At 44.9% G+C, this 23,273-nt stretch overlaps 1 protein-coding gene across 4 annotated transcripts in view; it reads left to right on the top strand.

Annotated features, from left to right (window-relative positions):
* SRGAP3 (SLIT-ROBO Rho GTPase activating protein 3) overlaps positions 1-23,273 on the top strand; it is a 247,457-nt gene that overhangs the window by 146,390 nt on the left and 77,794 nt on the right. For all 4 annotated transcript variants that reach the window (XM_006070759.4, XM_044933455.2, XM_044933456.2 and 1 more), the window contains exon 4: positions 19,031-19,093. In XM_006070759.4, coding sequence (XP_006070821.3) covers positions 19,031-19,093 — 63 coding nt within the window. The remainder of the gene's footprint in view (positions 1-19,030; positions 19,094-23,273) is intronic.

Raw genomic sequence — 23,273 nt, forward strand, 5'->3', positions numbered from 1 at the left:
TTCCTGGGTCAGACGTCAGGGCTTCTCTGACCTACAGAAATTAATACTCAGAACCACTCAGAACTCTACAGGAAGCTCTGCGCAGCAAGGAAGAGAGCAGGGCTGTCTAGACATTTTATTTCTAATAATGAAACCTGTGAAGGCACTTGCTTTTTTCATGATTGTCTCATCACATGGTTGACTCACTCTGAACTCTCAGCTCAAATCTCCTGGGGATTTTGTACCAAATGTTTTTTAATCTATCCTATGAATTCTGCACTTGTGTTTCCTTATATTTGCCCTTTTAAAACTTCATTTTATTAGATTCTGGCCATATGGGATCAGTGTCCTTATTTAAGTGATTTTTCAAACAGCGAAAATGGTCACTTTTGCAGGAGTTTCCTCTTTCGTCCTCTGTGGGAAAAGGCTGTTTTAGAACTTCTCCATGCCTTCCTCCTCTGTGTTACCTTCATGTCAGTTCTTGTCAGTTCTTTGGCCCCATCTGATTCCTTTCTACTTTCATAGTGGAGAAGATAGAAAGTGAAACAGAAAATTGAGAATGAGTTCAGCAGTGGAGGTGATGCTTGAATTGGGCGTTGAAGGATGAATAGGAGTCTCCCAAGTGGGAAAAGGAGGTTAGTTCAATCTTAGGACAAGGGCTGGAGCCCAGTGGACAGAATGTCAACGATGGGGGTCCAAGGCAGCTTGGAACGGAGACTGCAAAATGGTGGTCCCCAGCTGAACTTGGTTCTCAAGTGTAATCTGCTTGGCCCTCACTTTGTTTGGCAAAACTAATACAAATTATGTAAAATTTAAAAATAAAATAAATTTAAAAAAAAAAGAAAAAAAAAGAAAACTTCAACCAATATTTTTAAATTGTGAAATTTCACATAAAAATCAGAATTTTGTATTTCTCTCGAAAAACCAGCTCTGACAGTCCTGGCTCCATATGTGGCTGTCCAGAGCTGAGAAGCTGCTGGCCCTTCAGACAGGGCACGCTCACTCCACTGCCTCACAGCCCCCGTACTGTCTGGCACACAACACCAACCCCTTTATTTTAATAGCTCCTTGGTCCTTTGTGCAGTTGAGTTTTGGGCCTCATCCTGAAACAGGATCTACCAGTGGTTCTTCAAGTCTAGTGTCAGAATCAGCTGGAGGGCTTGTTAAACACGGATTGCTGAGCCCTAAGCCCACAGCTTCTGATGCACCAGGTGGGAGTGAGGCCTGAGAACCTGCATTTCTAATGAGTTCCCAGGCGCTGCTTTTGCTGCTGACCTGGGGATCACACATGGGGAATGATTTACCTAGTCCCACCTCTTGGTTTTCCAGTAAGAGCAGAGTTTGGCCCCTGACGCAGGTTTCCTTCTCTGGGTCCAGCCCTGACTCCACTGCCCCCTGTGATGCATCAGCAGGGAGGGTCCATCTGCGTCCTTCTTGCTCTCTCTTTCCACCTCAACCATTTCTGAGGTTGAACATTGGAGCCCATTTCATTTCCAGCCTCAGCTTCCTTAACAATAGCCATCCATTATCCTCTGCTCCGATGCCTGCAGAATTTAATTACTTGTCCCAGCCCTGGAGTGAGTTTGATTGTTGGAAGTTGTGGTGTTCTGAAGCAAGCGCTAATGAGGAAAGACTCTTAGCAGAGAAGAGAGGGCATTCGGGGGCCCTGTGTTTGAAAGCAGCCATTCACGGTGTGGCAATAAAGGCTTGGTCTAGAGTGAGCTTTCTTGTTCCCTTCTTGAAGATGTCCGTCGCATTTCATAAATAAATCAGGGCTTTTGTATCTAATAATTGCCTTGCTTTGTAACCAAGATCAAAAGCACCAATGGCCTTGGATTCAAAGCCAAGTTTATTTATTTAATTTTTTTTTTTTTAATTTTTGGGTTGCAGGAGAGAGTGAGGGCTTGCATGCTGGAGGGTTCAGCTCTGAGGCCTACACGGAGAGCGAGTGAAGCGGGCAGACTGCCAGGAGCTCGGAGCCTTCAGCTGTCTCCACTGTCTCCCAGGGAGATGAGTTGTGAGCACTCGCTCTGCTAGTGCAGCCTGCTGACCTGGTCTCTGTCAGGAGTTCCCAGCTCACTCAGAAAACACGCGTTAGTGCTTCATCACAACAGATACACAATAATCGTAGATAACAAACAATCAGTGCCTACTGTGTGCTGGGCTCTGAGCTAAACATTCACTTCTTAACGTGTTAGAAGATGCTGTCATCGCCCCCATTTTACAGATGAGGAAACTGATGCCAATAGAGGTGAAGAAGGGATTTGAATCCATCTTTGTCTGATCCCAGGGCCCACGCTCAATAGGAAAGGCAGGCGTTAAAGGAGGCAGAAGGATGAGTCAGACATAGTGCCTTCCCTCAAGGAGCTCACAGTGAACAGTGGAAGTGAAGACAGGTGTGTATGAGTGATATCAGTATTCAGAAGAAGGGGGACTTTTAATCTGGGCTGGGGTCAGTTTGGGGAAGGTTTTGTGTAGGGGATGCAGCATTTGTAGTGAATCTGGAAGTGAGGCTTAGGATTTATGCCAGCTTGGGTTCCTGGGAAGCTGACTCCAAGACAGGGATTATGTTGCAGGGTTATGTTAGCCAGTATTCTTGGAGTCCACCCCCTTGCAGAAGGAAGGGAGAGAGGCAGGATTCAGGGAATGTGCACTCACAACAAAGGCCTCAAATGACTCCTTGGGGAGTTCTGAGGCTAGGGTGGCCCTTCCAGGTTGTCCTGGTTTGTGGGGAGGAAACTGGGCCTTTCTACCTTCATGTTGCTCCTGGGAGATGTGGCCTTGGGCAGATGCCTGTTTGCGAGGCCGTTCCAAACAGCGCTGACAGTGGGGTGTCTGCAGACGGTACTCCCCACAGGTGAGGGAATACGTTCCCCTATCCTGAAGGCCTTCTGAGGGGTGCCTCACTGTGTCCCCAGCAGACATGCAGAGATTTGGGAAAAGTCAGAGGATTCTAGACCGAAGCAAAGGTCCATTGACAGAAAAGTCTGGTCCTGTATCTTGAGCACGTCAGCCAGCCTTGCAGTGTGGTGCGATGGTTAGGGCTGTGGACAGACTGTAGGGTCCCTATTCTGCTACTTTTCAGCTGCATGAACTCAACCTAATCCCTAAATCCTCATGGTTTCAACATTTTCAAAATGGAGCTAATTAAAAACGTCCTTCTTAGGGTCATTGTAAGGATTAAAAAGTGATGATATAAAATGTCTACCTTGTACGCAGTAAGTAGTCATTAAATATTAACTACTATTAGGATGATTATTGGGAAATAATAATCCTTTGAGAAAAAAACGCAGTGAGAATTAAGTGCAGAGATGGGATAAAGAAACATTCAGGGCACACAGATTAAATAAAGGGTCAGAAATAAAATACACTCAGGAAATCATTCACTGATTACTTCTAACTTATTGTCTTTTTTTTTTAATTTAAATAACCTTTTATTTCCTTTTCTTGCCTTTTGGACCTCAATAGGTTCAGTAGAGGAAAATGGGGAGAGAAATGGCATTCTTAACTTTTATTTTAATTTTTTAATTTATTTTTTTATATAGTGTTGTGTTAATTACTGCTGTACAGAAAAGTACGTCAGTTATACATATATATATCTTCTTTTTTAAAAATTTATTTTCAATTAAAGGATAATTGCTTAACAATATTGTCTTGGTTTGTGCCATACACCAACTATATATATATATATGTGCATTCTTTTTCATATTCCATTCCATCATAAACCATATTCCATAAACAATAAACCATATTCCATTATAGTTTATCACAGGGTGTTGAATACATTTCTTTTTAAATATTTATTTGTTTATTTGGGTGTATTGGGTCTTAGTGGGAAGATCCCCTGGAGAAGGAAAGGGCAACCCGCTCCAGTATTCTTGCCTGGAGAATCCCAGGGACTGAAGCGACCTAGTGGTCATTGGGTCTTAGCTGTGGCGTGCAGGATCTTGTTGCATCTTTCATTCTGACGCACAGACTCTCTAGTTGTGGTGTGAGGGCTTAGTTGCTCCGAAGCACATGAGATCTTAGTTCCTTGACCAGGGATCAAACCTGAGTCTCCTGCATTCCAAGATGGATTCTTAACCACTGGACCACCCTTGTAGTCCCTTCAATACATTCTTGATTTTTATAAAGCATGCTTCTAACTTTTCACTGTTAAATTCTTAGCAAATTAGGAATAAATGGAAACTTCCTTAGCCTGATAAAGAATATTTACCAAAAACCACCAGTAAATACTGTACTTCCTGTTAAAGAGTTCAGCAAGATGGCTGATTATAAGATCAATATACAAAAATTAATAATGTTCCTGTATCCTTGTCATAGCCAACTGGAAAATGTAATTTAAAAATGCACATATTAGAATATAAGAATGATTGAAAATTAATGCCATTAGTGCTATAAATTATCTGCATCATAGAAATTTTGATGTGATATTTTCATTGCCATTCAGGTATAAATATTTCATAATTTCCATTTTGCAGTTTCTTCTTTGCCCCGTAAATTTTTCAGAATTATTCATATGTTAGTTCCAAAGATTTTTTTCAAAGCTTTCCTTTGAAACCATCTACTTGCTTTAAATTTTTAACTTTTAAAAAAAAATTTTTTTTTTAATTTTTAACTTGATTGCCCCATAAAAAAGAAAATATTTATAAGAAAATATTTTCTTATAAAAAGAAAATAAGTAGGTTTTTTTTTTGGTATTTGTTGGAGCATTTGCCTTATCAGATAGCAAGACTTCCTCTTATGTGATAGTACAATGGGTAGTGCTGGAGCAGCGCTAGGCAAACTAACAGGGGGGCCAGATCAGTGCTCAGAAACAGCCCCACAAAGGGGAACGCAGTGAGGCAGAGTGCATTACAGACTGGGGGGCGGATGGCCTGTTTAGAAAATAGGGCTGATTCCACTGGTTTCTTGTGTCTTGTTATTTTTTAGGAACTGGTTTAAACACACACACACACACACACACACACACACACACACACTTTTTTTTCCATATGGAAAAAAATTAGACCTCCATCTTAGTTAACAAAAATGGGTTAAAGTGCTAAAGGTAAAAAATAAAACTAAAAATTTTTGGAAGAAGATGTAGTAGAAGGTTCTATTTAAAACCTTAGAGGTAAAAAGGGAACCCTCTTACACTGTTGGTGGGAATGCAAACTAGTACAGCCACTATGGAGAACAGTGTGGAGATTCCTTAAAAAACTGGAAATAGAACTGCTTTATGACCCAGCAATCCCACTGCTGGGCATACACACCGAGGAAACCAGAATTGAAAGAGACACGTGCACCCCAGTGTTCATCACAGCACTGTTTATAATAGCCAGGACATGGAAGCGACCTAGATGTCCATCAGCAGACAAATGGATAAGAAAGCTGTGGTACATATACGCAATGGAGTATTACTCAGCTGTTAAAAATGATACATTTGAATCAGTTCTAATGAGGTGGATGAAACTGGAGCCTATTATACAGAGTGAAGTAATCCAGAAAGAAAAACACCAATACAGTAAACTAACACATATATATGGAATTTAGAAAGATGGTAACAGTAACCCTGTATGTAAGACAGCAAAAGAGACCCAGATGTATAGAACAGTCTTTTGGACTCTGTGGCAGAGGGAGAGGGTGGGATGATTTGGGAGAATGGCATTGAAACATGTATAATATCATATGTGAAACAAATCGCCAGTCCAGGTTCGATGCATGATACAGGATGCTCGGGGCTGGTGCACTTGCACTGGGATGACCCAGAGGCATGGGATGGGGAGGGAGGTGGAAGGGGGATGCAGGATGGGGAACACATGTACACCTGTGGTGGATTCATGTTGATGTATGGCAAAACCAAAACAATATTGTAAAGTAATTAGCTTCCAATTAAATAAATTTATATTAAAAAAAATAAAATCTGGTAAGTACAATAAATAAATAAAACCTTAGAGGTAGAAAAAAGTTGCTTAAACATAAAGCACAAAACAAAAGAAGCATACACCATAAAGGAAAATAATGATAGATTTCATTATATAAATTTTATTTAAATGTATTATACAATAACAACTGCAACAAATAAATACAAGATACGGACCAGGAAAGGAAAAGATATTTGGCATGCATAGAATTAATAAAAGGTTAATAACCAGAATATAAAAATCAGCTCCTACCAAAAAAAAAAAAAAAATCAGAAAAGAGCAAACAACCCAGTAAGAACATGGGTTAAAGATATAAATAAGTGAGTCACAGAAAAGGAAATTTAAATGGTTAAAACTATAAGAAAAGATGCTCATACTTACTGGTAATCAGGAGAAGGTAAAATAAGACAAAATGAAACACAGTTTGACTCCTCTTAGGTTTGTCAAGCAATCCAAGTGCTGGCAAGAATGTGATGCAGCAGAGCCACTTGTGTCCTGCTAATAAGCATGTAAATTGGACTCGCCCCTTTGGAGAAGAGTGGGAGTGTCCAGTGACAGAGAAGGAAGAGGTACATAGCTTATACCCCAGCAGTTCCACTTCTAAGTACGACCTAAGATAGGTTCTTGAATAGGGGGTGATGTGATCAGAGCCAAGTTTAAGGATGATTGATTTGGTGTATTTGATTGGAAGTTTTGGCCACAGCAATCAGAGCAGAAAAAGAAATAAAAGGAATCCAAATTGGAAAAGAAGAAGTAAAGCTCTCACTATTTGCAGATGACATGATCCTCTACATAGAAAACCCTAAAGACTCCACCAGAAAATTACTAGAACTAATCAATGACTATAGTAAAGTTGCAGGATATAAAATCAACACACAGAAATCCCTTGCATTCCTATACACTAATAATGAGAAAACAGAAAGAGAAATTAAGGAAACAATTCCATTCACCATTGCAACGGGAAGAATAAAATACTTAGGAATATATCTACCTAAAGAAACTAAAGACCTATATATAGAAAACTATAAAACACTGGTGAAAGAAATCAAAGAGGACACTAACAGATGGAGAAATATACCATGTTCATGGATTGGAAGAATCAATATAGTGAAAATGAGTATACTACCTAAAGCAATTTATAGATTCAATGCAATTCCTATCAAGCTACCAACAGTATTCTTCACAGAGCTAGAACAAATAATTTCACAATTTGTATGGAAATACAAAAAACCTCGAATAGCCAAAGCAAATAAAAAAAGAAGAATGGAACTGGAAGAATCAACCTACCTGACTTCAGGCTTTACTACAAAGCCACAGTTATCAAGACAGTATGGTACTGGCACAAAGACAGAAATATAGATCAATGGAACAAAATAGAAAGCCCAGAGATAAATCCACGCACATATGGACACCTTATCTTTGACAAAGGAGGCAAGAATATACAATGGATTAAAGACAATCTCTTTAACAAGTGGTGCTGGGAAATCTGGTCAACCACTTGTAAAAGAATGAAACTAGAACACTTTCTAACACCATACACAAAAATAAACTCAAAATGGACTAAAGATCTAAACGTAAGACCAGAAACTATAAAACTCCTAGAGGAGAACATAGGCAAAACACTCTCTGACATACATCACAGCAGGATCCTCTATGACCCACCTCCCAGAATATTGGAAATAAAAGCAAAAATAAACAAATGGGACCTAATTAACCTTAAAAGCTTCTGCACATCAAAGGAAACTATTAGCAAGGTGAAAAGACAGCCTTCAGAATGGGAGAAAATAATAGCAAATGAAGCAACTGACAAACAACTAATCTCGAGAATATACAAGCAACTCCTACAGCTCAACTCCAGAAAAATAAATGACCCAATCAAAAAATGGGCCAAAGAACTAAATAGACATTTCTCCAAAGAAGACATACAGAGGGCTAACAAACACATGAAAAGATGCTTAACATCACTCATTATCATAGAAATGCAAATCAAAACCACTACGAGGTACCATTTCACACCAGTCAGAATGGCTGCGATCCAAAAGTCTACAAGTAATAAATGCTGGAGAGGGTGTGGAGAAAAGGGAACCCTCTTCCACTGTTGGTGGGAATGCAAACTAGTACAGCCACTATGGAGAACAGTGTGGAGATTCCCTAAAAAACTGGAAATAGAACTGCCTTATGATCCAGCAATCCCACTGCTGGGCATACACACTGAGGAAACCAGAAGGGAAAGAGACACGTGTACCCCAATGTTCATCGCAGCACTGTTTATAATAGCCAGGACATGGAAGCAACCTAGATGTCCATCAGCAGACGAATGGATAAGAAAGCAGTGGTACATATACACAATGGAGTATTACTCAGCCATTAAAAAGAATACATTTGAATCAGTTCTAATGAGGTGGATGAAACTGGAGCCTATTATACAGAGTGAAGTAAGCCAGAAAGAAAAACACCAATACAGTATACTAATGCATATATATGGAATTTAGAAAGATGGTAACAATAACCCTGTGTACGAGACAGCAAAAGAGACCCAGATGTATAGAACAGTCTTATGGACTCTGTGGGAGAGGGAGAGGGTGGAAAGATTTGGGAGAATGGCATTGAAACATGTAAAATATCATGTATGAAACAAGTTGCCAGTCCAGGTTCGATGCACGATACTGGATGCTTGGGGCTGGTGCACTGGGACGATCCAGAGGGATGGTATGGGGAGGGAGGAGGGAGGAGGGTTCAGGGTGGGGAACACATGTATACCTGTGGTGGATTCATTTTGATATTTGGCAAAACTAATACAATTATGTAAAGTTTAAAAATAAAATAAAATTAAAAAAAAAAAAGAAAAAAAAAGAAAGTTGCTGGATTCAGTTGTTACACATATACACTAATGCTCAAGTTAGTGGTGGAAGGTAACAGAGCCTGGGTCAGGGAGGTTGATATGGATGGGTGGATAGATGGGTGGATGGATGGGTGAATGGATGGATGAGTGGATGGGTGGGAAGGTGGTGGATTGATGGGTGGATACATGGGTACAAACATTTTTGAAATGCTAATGCAATCCTCTGTTACATCCTCTACACAAACAATGCAAATAAGGTAGAAGATCAGATTAAAAAATGACAAGGAGGTTGGAGAGACGTCTCAGGTCAGTGATTCAGCAGGAATAATTGATCAGTAATGTTTTAAATCCAACAAATAATCCTGACAACATCCATATCCGCCTTGAAGAGAAAGCAGAGGGGGAGAAAACAGCCCAAGGCTGAGGGATTTCTGGTTTTTGTAGCTATGGGTTTTTCAGAAAGACAGGTTTGTCACACTCCTTAAGACACAGAGACCCTCAACCATCCCCTGAGCCTTTTGATGCTTATCTGCGAGAGATTCATGTCCCTTCACCCTTGCAAAAAAAAAAAGAAAGTCTGAGACATAGTCAGGAAAGACTGTTCCTGAGTATGTTCTGTTTTCACAGAGACTCAGCCCAGTGGTCCATGCCCTGTTCTCCTGCCTTGGGCAGGAAGCCAGGGGTTGGGCCAGGACTTGGTCATAGAAAACAGGAGATTCTACTAAACGGTGCTGTCCGATACTGACAGTGACCTAAAGGACAGCCTCTTAAATAGCAGCGTACTTTTTACAGTAAGGCAGAGGAATATGTGTGTTTTATAATTATTTTGGAATATTTGGGGAAAAAATTCTAAAGGCACATAGAGTCATAGTTCTCCCAAACACAGAGTGGAATGGTTCAGAGAGAATCACATTTACTACCTCTGTGATCTTGAGCAAATTCTTCACCCTCCCTGAGGCTCTGTGTCCTAATCTTTAAAGTGGGGTTACAATAGGGGTTATATCCCATAAATTGCTGATATTAGGCTTATGTGAGGTATTGTCTGTAATGCAGTTATCATTGGGCCTGGTACACGCTAAGAGATCAAAGAAACAATAGCTATTGTTGTTATTATCCTTAATGATAAGTATTATAGTGCTGGTACTAATAGTACTAAGCATTGTTACTAACGGTGATAACTTGTTATTAATAATATTTAGTATTATTAGGACCGATTGAGAAACTCCTGTCTTGACCACATCAGGTCACTTGGTCATGCCTTTCCCAGGTATCCTTGGGCTTCTTCAGACCTGTCATTTTAAGCATTTCTGAAAATGAAGGTTTTCGCACAAACAGGGTCCCAGAGAGATGGTGGGAGTAATTACGGGGTTAGACAGACACAATGCCAGGCTTATTGCTTGGCCCCGCGATGGGCCCATCAGCCCATCGCAGGGCTCCTGGGGAGGTACCAGTGGGGCCCACCTCTGTCCAGGGCACTTGATGAATGGGTGCAGGGCCTTTCTGTTTCCTTGAAGCCCGACCTCTCAGCCCGGATGTTCCAGCTCCTTGTGAAAACAAGTTGGTGACAACATTTGGAGTTGCAGCCACAGGAGACAGAAATCAGTCTGCAAAGGGGAGGAAAGAAGAGAGGTCTTGAGGAGCAGGGAAAGGAAGAGGGTGGGGGGAGGGGGAAGGATAACAGAGGTCCAGGTGGAAGGTGGGCAGAGTGTAGGCTGAGGAGGATGTTGGGAGGCAAGGGGTGGGGACGTGCCAGAGCGCTGGCTGCCAGGTTACCAGCAAGCTAGGACACTACTCGGAGAAATCAGCCAGTCAGCTGTCCAAGCGGCCGTGTTCAGGGATGAGCCAGCCTTCCAGGACAGACTTGGAAACGCTCCATCCCTCCGAGACACACCCTTAAAGCCTTTGCTTTAGAAATAAAAACACAGTCTTTCTGGGAGATGGCCAGTGCTCACATATATCATTTATTTAAATAGGGAACATCTGTGGGTCTCCAGTTTTGTTATTTGATGAGAAAACAAGCTGGAGTGTGGAAAAGCAGTGGATTAGAATGAAAAGAGACAGAGTTTTTGGTTTTTACTTTGTTTTGTTTGTGTATTGGTTTCCCATTGTTTGTTTGGAACCCCAGAACTAGGGAAGCCATGGAATGTTCCCAGAGGGGGAAAACCGGACATGAGAACATCAAGCAAAGAGAAAAGGGAGACAGATGTTGCTGACTCAGCTCCTGATGAGATGGCTGGAGTTGAGGATGGCTCCACCTTACTCCCTGCCTTGCAGTTTCCTGAAGCGTTTTTTGGAACGATGTCCTCTGAAGAAGTCAGAGGGAGTCCTGTGATTAAAACTCAGGATTTTTATGTTTTCTAAATGTTCAGAATGACCAGCTCCACATTTGAGTTAACTTGAGAGGGACAGAGTCCTTGAAGAGCACTTTTCAAATATAATTCATAAAGTCTTAGGATCTGTAGTAACAGTTTTAAGGGTTTCCTCTTAAAAGTGAGATTAGCTCTGCATTGAAAACCAAATTGAGTCATCCACGGCAGAACTTCACTCCAGAACCATTGTGTCAAAAAATGTCAGCTGGTGCCATCTTGATGTGAATGTATGTGGTTTTGTTTCTTTTTTTTTTTTTTTTTTGCAAAAAAGTGAGAGTCAAAGTTGGCCTTCTTTTAGTGTCTGTGTTCTGCTTAGCTCATGCACAGGTGTTATGGAGCTCCTTTTGTACTCCAGTCTTTGTTATCAGCACTCTGGGAAGCCAGAGCCCCAGCCTCTAAGGGGCTTACACTCTCTCTACTTGGTTGGAAAGTGGTTCTTTTGCAGAAACTGTTTGAAAGCTGGTGTTTGGTAGAGGGTTTTCAGAAAACTGTCTCGCCCCATGGTCATTTTGGTGTCTTCATGCTAAAATAAGCACAGAATGCATCAGTATTCTTTCACATGAGCCAAGGTGGAAATTCACGAGATTCTATAAGCTGGAAAAGTCCACAGGTAGATCTTATCTAAGCATCACGAGATCAGGACACAAATACTGTTGCCAAGACCCCGACTATCCTTGTGGTGGGCAGCCCAAGACCCCTGACGTCCTAGCTTAGCAACCCCAGAGGAGAGAGGATCTGAGAATATGGTTCTTAGAAAACTTCAGGGAAGATTCGCATCAGCTCAGCCTGAAAGATGTTCCCATCTCTGACCCAGTCACTAGACACAAGGCGCTAGAGCACCTGGTCATCCCGGGTCCCGTGCTGGATGGACCATCTGGCATGGCAAGGCAAGCGGCAGTCCGTCCACCCATGTCTCATCTTTTGTTATCAGAGCAAGGAGAAAGGAAGAAGCCAGAGATGATCAGCATGGCTGACTTAGGCCTAGCAGGGCAAGTGAGCCAAGGAGTACCAAGTCAAGGAGAACTTGAGCTGCCTGCAGGTGAGGGCAAGGACTGGGGTTGCAGATTTTTGCACAGGTGGTGAGAGCATGCACATGATGGGCGGGTGGAGTCCAGGGGGCATGCCTTCCTTTGCAGCCTGGACTTGTGGCCTGGACTCATCTCTGTGACAGCACTGCGGTGGCTTCTCTTCACCTGCGTGCCCGCATCTCATCTAGGTGCTGGGGAAACAGACCACAGAAAGTCCTTATGAGTGCCAGCTTTGGGGTTAGACCAACCAAAACCTGAGCCTGGCTCTGCCCCTTCCCAGCTGTATAGCCTGGGGCAAGTTGCTTAACTCATTTGAGCCGCCAGCCTTCTTCTGCCTCGTAGGTATAATAGTACCTGCCTTAACGGTTTCCATTGGATAACGTATGGAGGTGACTTTGGATGGTGTTTACTGATGTAATGTACTCCAGAAATGCTGGCTGTGGCTGATGGAACAGGGGCCAGGTCTCACTCAGCTTTGAGTCTTTAGTGCCTTGTGGAGGCTGGTGTCTAGTAGGCCATTCAACAAATGCTTGTGTAAATCAAACTGAAGCCAGGTAAGGACCTGGCCACAGAGCTCCAGGAAACAGTAGTGCGAGCAGGAGGATGGGTTCAGGGGTGTGGGATTCTACAAAGGCAGTGGTGTTGGGGTCCAGAGGTTCATTCTCAGGAAGCAGACTCTTTGGCAGCTCTCAGAGGTGGGGACATGAGAAGGGCGCTTGTGCAAAGATCCTCACAGGTTCAGATTCGGCAGCTCTGGGATGGCTGTCTGGATGAGCACCAGGAGGATACAGACAGCCACCCCAGGGAGACCTCACTGGTTTCTGGGTCGTAAACTCAAATGGACAAATGAATGGAGATTCTGTGGCCGACCGGAGAGCACGACCCATCCTGAGGGACCCCCGTTTTCCAATTTGGGGAGCTCAGCCTCTGTGGATCTTTTAGTTTTGCAAGAGAAGCTGAAAATCTGGACATGTAAGGAGAATTTTTTATTTTTAAATGCTGGGAAGAGTCAGATTTTTTGAACACTCTGAATGGCCAAATAAAACACATTTGTAGGCTAGAGAAGCTGCCACTTGGAGCCCTTGGGCAGCGGTTCTACCCAGGGTGATTTTGTCCCCCAGGGAACATTTAGCAATGTCTGGAGATAATTTCTGTTGTTGCAGTTTGGGATTGGGGTAGAGGGTGCTTATGGCATCTAGAGATTAGAGGCCAGGAAGGCTGCTAAGCATCTTATAATTAAGCCCAGGACAGCTCCCAAACCTCCTTCAGAGTTATCTGGTCCTAAGGGAAGTTTAACTGTCCTTTGCCATGGGCAAAAAAAGAGGCAGGGCTGGGGCCACCTGCCACCTGATTTTACAGACTTCAGGGTCAAAGAGACAGGGCTCTGTCCTTCCCACTGCAAGGAACCAGGGCTGCTGTGGTTGAACCTGCGTTGGCCCAATATAGTTATATTTTACAGTCTGCATACTTCCTGTGCATGAAGGAAGCAACGCACCACCCCAGCCTCTATAGGCATGAAAGTCATGCGAGAAATGTGGACAGAGAGTGTGAATACACTGCCCCTGGGGTCCCCAAGGGCTGGGCGTGATGTTTGCCGGGGATGATCAGGGATTTGGCCTCCCGTTCATGAAGGAATGTTTGGTTTGGGTTCCTCATTCAGTAGTTTCTGGAACTGTAATTGAGACTATTTCCTTTCCCAACAAAACCCAACCATAAAAAATAAAGTGCCTTTAGTCCTTCACAGTTCAGTAACTATTGGCTGAGCACTCACTGTGGCAGTCCCCCCCAGGCTGGTGCTGATGGGGAGAGAGCAGAGACTCAGGCAGTTTCCCTCTGGAAACTTACTGCCTCCATCCAGTCCACTCTCCATCTACCCACAGCTTCATCGTCTTGAAAGAGCACAGACTGCCCATCAGACACTCCTGCTTGCAGACCTTCGGAGGCTCCCAGATCCACTTTGTCAGCCTCTGTGATCTGGCCCAGCCTCCATGTCAAGCATGTCTTCTGTTCTTCTGTTGTTTTCTGTCTTTGCAAACCACACTTTCCCCCGTTCCTGGGGAACATGCCTTTGCTCATGCTGTGGCCTTTGCCTAGAATGCCGTCTCTGGCCACCCATGCAAGGTGAGGTGGTCCCTCCAGCCTCTTTATCCCCTCATCCCATATCACCTCTTTCATTCTTTTGAAGCCTTTTCCACATCATGCCATTTTGGTTCTTGACCCTTGATCCCACCAAACTGGGAAGAGTTGATACAATATTCAATTATGAATTCCCTTTCCTGGGCAACCTCTTCATATTGCCCCTGGCATCCAGTAGGTATTGATTCAGGCTTAACATGATTTCCCGAGCTCTTCGCCTGTGTCTGGTATGACACCAGTGCTGCCACCTCTTTCCAGCCTCACAAGGGCTTCATGACACCATGGCATCATTCCATGTTTATGCACGAGGAGACTAAGGCTTAGCGTAATCGTCACTGCGTTCATTCATAGGTTCACCCAGCAAGCGTATTTAATGAGCACCCACTGGGTGACAGGCTCTGTGGCATCGCGGGAAGGGTGGGAAAGTGAGACACTGCAAGCTGGGGACCGGGAAACTGACTCTGAGGCCTAAATTTAACAGCAGATAAATTTAACAGGGAGATACTTGGGATCCACCCCTAGGGAGGGTGGAGAGGGGGAGAAGAGTGAAGTCAAGTGTGATGCAGGTAGTCTTTACTGAAGGTCTTAGCCAGCCCTACAGGGAGTTCTAAAGATAGAACGACCCTTTAAAGCTGTCCAGGTTGAGACAGGAGAGACTGGTTTCTACGCCCCATATCTTTGGATGAGGCGTCAGTCTTTGGAGGGTTTGTCCCCATGCCCTCTGATGCCATCACTGAAGCATGCTCTCAGCTGGGGGTTGTCTGCTGCCAGTGGTCCCAGCAACGAGGGGATCTGAGCATCTATCATCAGGGAGAAAGTCTCTTTGACTCCATGGAGTTTACCTTCAAATGGGGAAAACAAGTGACAAATGCATAAACAAGTAGATCACTATGCTTCCCATTTTAAGTGCAAAGAACGACAGTAACAGGCACTCCTTTTACAGGCAAGGAAGCAGAGGTGCTGAGAGGTTAAATGGTTTTTAACATCCTATCTCTAATCTCCATCTCTCTGGCTCTGAATTTGAGCCCTCTCCACCTAGTAACTAGGCTTCCCAGATGGCATTAATGGTAAAGGACCTGCCTGCCAGTGCAGGAGATGCAAGTTTGATCCCTGGGTTGGGACGATCCCCTGGAGTAGGTCATGGCAACCCAGTCCACTATTCTTGTCTGGGAGATCCCGTGGACAGAGGAGCCTGGCAGGCTACGATCCACGGGGTCACAAAGAGTCAGACATGACTGAAGCAACTTAGCACAGAAGCACACCACCCTGTGCTAGTCACATAGAGCCTTTAAAGTCAAGCTAAAGAGCTGGGTCTCAATCCCGTAGGCAGTGAGGCAGTTTTGGAGGAACACAGTAAAATACTCTTCAGGAAATGACACTGGGATGGGCATGAGGAATGGGGGGCTAGAGTCAGGACTTTGTTGAGGGGCAGCTTCAGGAATCTGGGCCCTGCAGTGATGCCATTGCTTGCTCCAGGACTGGGGGTGGAAAATGTGGGTTGCTTTGGGCTGCCAGTGACAGAAAATCCAGCTTTTAAATAACTTAACTAGTAAAGCCACAAAAGTAGAAGTTCTGCAGGAGACAGCCTGTGGATTCAGTTCAACCAGTTTCTTGGGAGGTCATTAGGATTTAGGTTTTCATTCTGCCACCTGAAGCTGCTTCCTCTCCCGGTCCTAAGAGGTCTGCTGATAGCCACTGAGGCTCCAGGCACTTTTGCTACCACTCAGTAGAAGAGCGGAAACCTTCCCCTCAACCTTCTCAGTCCTCTTCCATGCACTTGTCACATACTCACCCCTGGACTAACAACACATACAGAGTGCACCATCTTGAGTTGGGATGGGGTAGGCTATGTCCTTGAAAGAACTTGGCTGGAGAGATGAACACAGGGCCAAATTCATGGCTCTGTTAGGAAGCAGGAAAGGCAAGATTGGATGCTGGGGAGGGAGCCCGCATTGTCTGCTGCAGAGAACAAAGTACTGGGCAGTTTGATGGTAGGATGCGGTGACAAGTTGGATTGAGGATGGAGGAATTTTTTTAAAGTGTCAAAAATAGCTCCAAATTTCCAGTCGCCATGTCTGGGAAGATATTATCCCATTGACTGAACCTGAGGAGATGAAGGAAACATCACACATTTTCTTTTGGATAATTTGAATTTGATGTGATGAGGGGGTCATCCAAATGATATTGTTTTGCAACAGCTGAAGATAGGGTCTTTGGGGTTGTGTGGACAGAGCCCAAGAGAGGGCCATGGAGGTGATGACATGGCTGCCAATCACTGAGAAGTGGGAGCTGAAGTCAGCAGTGCATGGGAAGCTGGCTGGGGCAGAGCTGAGAAGGCCAGACTCTTCCCAATAGAGCTGCTTCAAGAAATTTACCTGACAAGGGTCCCTGCCCATGTGCACAGTGACAGAGTGCAGAGATGTTCACTGCATCCTTGTTTGGAATATTAAGAGACGGGAAACAACCGGCTGGTTAATTAGTTATGACATATCTGGTGTATGGAACCCCAAGCGCTATTATTAATAGAAAAGGAGAATGCAAGAGCTACATGGCCTGTCAAGGAAAAAAAATCTGTCAGATATATTGTTTGGTGGAAAAAAGCAAGATGCAAAGGCTTGTGTAGATTACTTTCATTTATATTAAAAAAACATATGCTATCCAGCTGTATGTGTGTATATTCATAGACTGTTTCTAGAAGGCACCAGAAGAAACCTTTAATAGTAGGTGCTTCTGAGTGGGGTTCTGGGAACTCAGGAGACCTACTTTTTACTCTGCTGGCTGTTAGAGTTTCTTTAACCATGTGCACTTGTTACCTAGCAAAAAAGTTATATCACAAAAATAAATACATAAGAAACGAAGTCTTGGGCGTCAGAGACGTTGGCCAGACCAAGGGGAGGTCACTGAGGGGTGTCAGAGAGTCTGAAGCAAACGTCAGGGGGAGGGGCTGCAGGAGAAACTGAGGCAGCTGCTGAGACTCAGGGAGAGTGGAAGGAGATGGAAACGGCTTGTTGGGTACCTCTGTAGATGCCCATGATGTGACAGAAGTTTCCCTGGGAGCTCTACACAGAAAATTCTGCTGAGATAGTCCTGAGCTTCTGCATTGGATCCCCTTGCTTTAGTCAGCAGAGCTGGAGGGAGGTCTAAACAGATCTCTGGAATTGCCCCAGAGCTCTTCTTCTCTGTTAGGAAATCTGACACCTGTAAGGGCTGCCTTTGGAGAGGTGATTCTTGGCCCTGCCAGGCCTAGAAGCTGAGGGGAATGAGATGGGCCTGAAGCAGAGCCTAGGAAGGCGTGTCTGGTGCTGAATCTTCCTAGCGACCCCAGAGTCCAGGGCTCTGATCTGTGCAGGAACTAGAGGAAGGCTGGTCTCTGCAAGTCAGTTGCTGACCATGCTGGAGGCCAAGGGAGCTGAGAGAAAGGACAGGAGGGCTCTGCTGTCAGGGGGCAGAGCTCCCTTTGTCAATATGGAAGTTTCACACGATGACCTGGGAAAACGGGGAGAGCAGTTTCTCTCCCCTCAAATAATAATGACAGTGCAGTCATCCAGCAATATGGGGAGTTTGGTTCCAGGACCATCAACACTGCCACCTCCCCCACCCCCAACCAAGTGGGTACCAAAATCCAAAGATGCGCTAGATCCTTGTATAAAATGGCATAGTATCTGCATATAAAGATGTACATTCTCTAAATCATATACTTTAAATCATCTCTAGATTACTTATAATACCTAGTACAATGTAAATACCATGTTAATAGTTATGAATTCTGTGTGAATAGAATTATGTGTAAATAGCTGGCAGCACAAGGCAAATCGAAGCTTTGCTTTTTGGAACTCTCTAGATTATTTTTTTCAAATATTTTAAATTCACAGTTGGTTGAATCCTTGGATGCAGAATACTTGGCTGACTGTAATAATAATAATAATAATAATAATACACAAAATAACAGAATCCTGGACTCTTCAGGCTGGAGAGGACCTGGAAATTATTTGTTCATTGTTCTTTGACTTGTGTCCCTCAATGTATTAAATATATATGTCACCTTGTGGTTTGGGTTGAGGTCAAATACACTTGCATGCTATATGCCCCCTGCCTTAGAAAGTCCATGCACATGAGGGGATGAAAGCCTCTGAAAAGTTCTGCAGTAAGAAAACCTGTCTCATTTTGTTCAAGCAACTTTTTAAAGTTTATATATATATATATTTTATAGATTCAATAACTTCAGTTCCAAGGCCATGGGCCAGACAGTGATGCAGCCAGGCTAGAACCCATATGCCCTGCCTCATGCTCCAGTGGACTCTGTTTACTTGGGCTGTCCACTGAATTGAAAGGCTAGATAATTTTTTGTTAAACCGGGTTCTTTGGAACCCCAGTCTCATGAGATGTTAAGGAATGCTGAGCTAGGGACACACATTCTGACCACATCAGCTTAGGATACCCAGGATTACAGAAAGATGAACAGGTTGATTGGCTGTGGGGCTCCTCGGAATTTTTAGTATGATGTCCCTGTGAATCACCAAGGTAGGGAGGTGATATATAGAGTTCCCCAGCTTACATGGTCCAGGAATTCCTGTTGTAAGGAATCTCTGTGGATTTGTTTCATGGAGATGAGTTGAAGAATTCAGATTTGGGTCAGTGAGGTTCATGTGGATTTCTGTACCCCTTCTCACGTGACCCCAAGCATTGCTGCCCTTTCTGTGTTGAAAAGGAAGTTGGTCAGTGCAGCCAGCACCCTTCTGCCCCTTTGACATTTGTTCTTCCATGTTACAGAGCAAGGAGATTGGCCTGCAGATGCATGAGGAGCTACTGAAGGTCACCAATGAGCTCTACACAGTAAGTCTCACCCTGGGTTCCACTACTGTTTGGGATTGAGCCCCCTTTGCTTCCATGCCCAGCACTGGAGGGAGGCTGACCAGTGGTCTGGGATAACCCTGGGCCCTTTTGCTCTGTCCTTTGCTCGAGTGACAGCAGGATTATCAGGGTGGGATAAAATGGCTCACAGCCCCAGCTTCTGTTTCAGAATATCTGGGGAGGGGCCCTGGGCACATTTAGTTTGTAAAAGTTCACAGAGATTCAGATTATCTGCCAGCCATGAGAACATGTTACCTCTCAAAGCAGAAGATGCCAAGCTGAGGTGGGGAGAGCCAGGCTCAGGTAGGACAGGAAGAAGCTGAGGCCCACTTCTTACAGACTGTGGGGCGTGGAGCTCAGCTGGGTCTCAGTATTCTCATCTGCAAAATGGAGCACTATTCGAAGGGTCACATGAGGCCGGGGTGAGGTTGATAAGCATGCCTTGCCATCTCAGGGTAATAATTTCAGAATGTGCACAATTTGGCCCAGAATTAACCTTGCTGCCTGCTTGGGCTTGAGATCTAACTGGGTTTGGGATGGGTGTTAGAATCCAAGAAGGTGAGGCAATGGGGATCACAAGCACACTGGTCGGTGGTGCTGGCAGTTACAGCCTGTGCTTTGAGGAGCCATGGGCTTCCTTGGGGAGGAGTGAGAGCCCCAGGGGCAGCCCCAGGGGTGGGGAGGCCCAGCAGACAGAACCACAGGACTTCCACCCCTAAGGCCACCAGGCTGGAATCAAATTGTTATGTTTTAAGTATGTGGAGATTATTTATCAAGTGTCTCATTAAAGGGGGAGGATTCTGAGGCTAAAATTATATTTGAAAATCCCTGGTATGAGAGGACCAAGAACAGGCTGTGAGAAGGCCCCTCTCGTTGATATTGTTATCTTTCTCAGTCCACATCCTGTGTGATTAGTAGCTTGTGGACCCTCAGGGGCTAAGAGCCTTTGCCCAAGAGCCTGGACTTCAGATAGGAAGTCCTGCCTCAGACTCCAACCAGCTATGAGACTTTGGGCCAGGCATTTCCTCTTCTGGGCCTCAGTCTCCCAATCAGAAAAATGGGGGTGAGACTTCCTAGGGGTTGGTCTACCAACGTTGAAACACATATTTCTATGATTCCAAGTTAAGGAGAAAAATTTGAGCCCTGACAGTTTTTAATTAGATCATTGCTTCGGGCGAAAAGAGGCACTGCTGATGGAGAAAACATAACTTGACTTTGAGGCAGCTGGGATTGTGGGGGAGAATCACCTCATGGTTTATAGCACAGACTCTGGAGCCGGACACCTGGCTTCAGATCCAGCTGATAGGCAGAAGTAATAATGCCTGCTTATTAGAGAACGAAAGGGGAGACATGTGAAGAACACAAGGAGGAAAGAGAGCCCAGAGGCACAGCGTGTTGGAGCCCACAGTTCTCTCACACTCTGTCTCCAGCTCCCTGGAGCGTGTGAGGGTGAGGCAGGCTGTGCGTTCGTGCGGCGGGGAAGCATGGTGACAACGGGGCGAGACCGGAAACCAGATGAAATGTTTCTCTGCAGAGGGTTTGTTCTCCATCCAGGACCTTTTCCTGTTTCTCAGGCACTTCACCTCCATGGTATTCCAGCACCTGGGTCTGTACTTGGGATCCTGGCTGCTTCCACTCAGATCTCGAAGCTTTCCTCTGGGCTTCAGCTGGGCGCCCCTCCTGGGTGCTCTCTGTTCACCCCCAAATCCCCCCACCTTGGCTCCTTCACCCCTGTTATTCCCTCTGCCTACAGCTGCCCTCTGTCCTCTTACACTTACTTGTGTCATACTCAGTTTGCAAACCTAGACCGAGCTCCACCACCTTAATAAAGCTGTCACCTTTGGGCCTCAAATTCCTGCGGCTGTTTTAAAAAACTCCTTGTGTTATCCTGAAGTTCTCTGCCCTGTCTGTTCACTTGGCATATACACTCCCTAGAGTCAGATCCTGGTGAGAAGCACTACACTTGAGGCCCAAAGACTCAGATGGAACCTGGCTGTTGTATCTTTCTTCAGCTCTCCGTGAAACTCAGGTTGGCAATAGAAGCTTTCTCCAGTTTGTGGGCTGGATCGGGCAGGCAGTTGTTAGGGACCAAGAGGGTGATGCTGGTGCCTACACACATGTGTCCCTGCTGGCCGTGGGGCAGGGTGTCTGGACAGAAGTGCATGCCCTTGGTATTAGACAAACAGGCCAGGTGGGCAGGTTGGTCCCTCTTCCCATCTCCCAGCTGCCTCTCGATGGCCTCAGAACTGAGGGGGAAGGAAGGGGCAGCCCCTCCCCACTCTCTCCTTTTGCCACTTGCTGCAGAAAAGTGAGACCCTGACAGTGCCCACAGCACCCCCACCCCCATCAGGTCATTTGTTGTCTGTGCTGAGTTTTCCATCGTTGACCAGAAATTCACTTAAATTCAGATATTTGGGACTGCCTTCTATGGTCTTAGCACCACAGGAGGAAGAGCAGCAGGCTGTGAACATTTCAAGAGCTGGTCTTTGAAGTGTCTTGTACATCCCTGTTATTCCCAGGGATGGAAGGAGGGATCTGTGAATAAATGAAAGAAACTGGTTTTGTCTGCAAGGAGTTTAGAACCTGCCTGGGAAGATGAGAGTAAACTTGTGAACTGGTCAGAGCCTAGCGTGGGCTGGATACGTGGACTCAGAGGGAGGGCACCTGGACTGACGGTCCCTGGGGGTGGCTCCAGGTTCTCTGTAGTGTCCCTACCGCTGTCCCCGAGGGTGGTGCTGCCACCTAGAAGGCAGTCAGGACAGATTGGCTGAGTGAGGTAATGATGGGGGAGTGTGGGCATTCATGAGAGACTCACTGAGGATTCAGAAGGTGAAGGGCTGGCTCCCGGTGGCTTACTGAAATCCAGGGTGAGTTCTGCGCCCAGTGCCTTTAGATGGTAGGAATTAGCAAAGCAGACAGGTAGAGAGGAAGAGAAAAGGAATTCTCAGTAGGGGAGACAACATATGATTGTAGCAGAGCAAACATTACAGGGGGAGGTGGGTTTGAATTTCTGCTGCACGACCTCCCAGCTCAGCCAAGTCAAATATCGTCCTTTTTCCTTATTGTCAAAACAAGGATAGTAATAACAACCATGGCCAGAATGTATGTCACACTTTTAGATACTTTATATGTATCATTTAATTAACACACATTTTACAGATAAGGAAACTGAGGCATAAAGAAATAAAGCCTTGCTTAAGGCTTTATCAGTTATCAATGACTGTAACAAATTATGTCAAAACTCAGCGTCTGAAAACGACAACTATTTTATTTGTTCATGACTCTGTGGGTTAGTGATTTGGGCTGGGTTCCACTGGAGCCAGTGATATAGCTAAAATTTCCTGACCAATCAAAAAAAGAAAAAAAGAGCTCCAAATGGGAAAACAGCAGTGGGGTTTCAAGCCTTTGTGTCACGTGTGGTGACAGCTCATTGCCCAAATCAAGTCGCACAGCCACGTCCACAGTTGTAGGGTGGAGAGGCAGACTGCTTCTGAAGTGCCAATGCAAAGTGACCTCCCTGAGGCCATCAAGCCACTGCTGTGGCCATCCTCGTAAACAATCTCCCGAAGCACCCCGCTACTCGGGGCACTCTGGACCCCAGTTCCACGCTTTGTTATTGGGGATTTCTTTCTGGTTACCATGCCTGATTTTGCAAGCCTTTAGATGTTCCCTCCTCCCCCAGCCCGAGTCATGACCACAGGGACTAAAAAGGAAATGATGTCGAGAAAGGACTGTCCAGGAATCCCATGTTTTTTCTTGTAATGTTTTATAGAAGAGGTGGTGAGGGTATAATGATGATAGAGATGAATGCTTAAGGTCGCCCATCTCCCACTTTAGGGAAAAGACTCGTCCCCATCTGGGATCAGGAAGGACACAGAGAAGACTGCAGGGTTGGGCATTTTGTTAGTTCATTTGTTCATTCGTTCATTCATTCACTTGACAAGGCTTTCTTCTGCCTAGTCGTCATCACCTTGAGGTGCCCTTCTTTCTAAAACATGCCAGGGCGCACGCACACACACATGCACACCCCGCGTCACACCTCACCTCTTTTCCCCTGGACTCCCATCAGCCTGGCGCAATATGGCTCTTGCTCATCGTGTATTGGCCTGGGAGGAAAGAAGGGCAGAGGTCGAGAATGTGGGCCAGTGTGCCAGTCCTTCTG

This window comes from Bubalus bubalis, chromosome 21 (genome assembly GCF_019923935.1).
Source record: "Bubalus bubalis isolate 160015118507 breed Murrah chromosome 21, NDDB_SH_1, whole genome shotgun sequence".
NCBI classification, from domain to species: domain Eukaryota; kingdom Metazoa; phylum Chordata; class Mammalia; order Artiodactyla; family Bovidae; genus Bubalus; species Bubalus bubalis.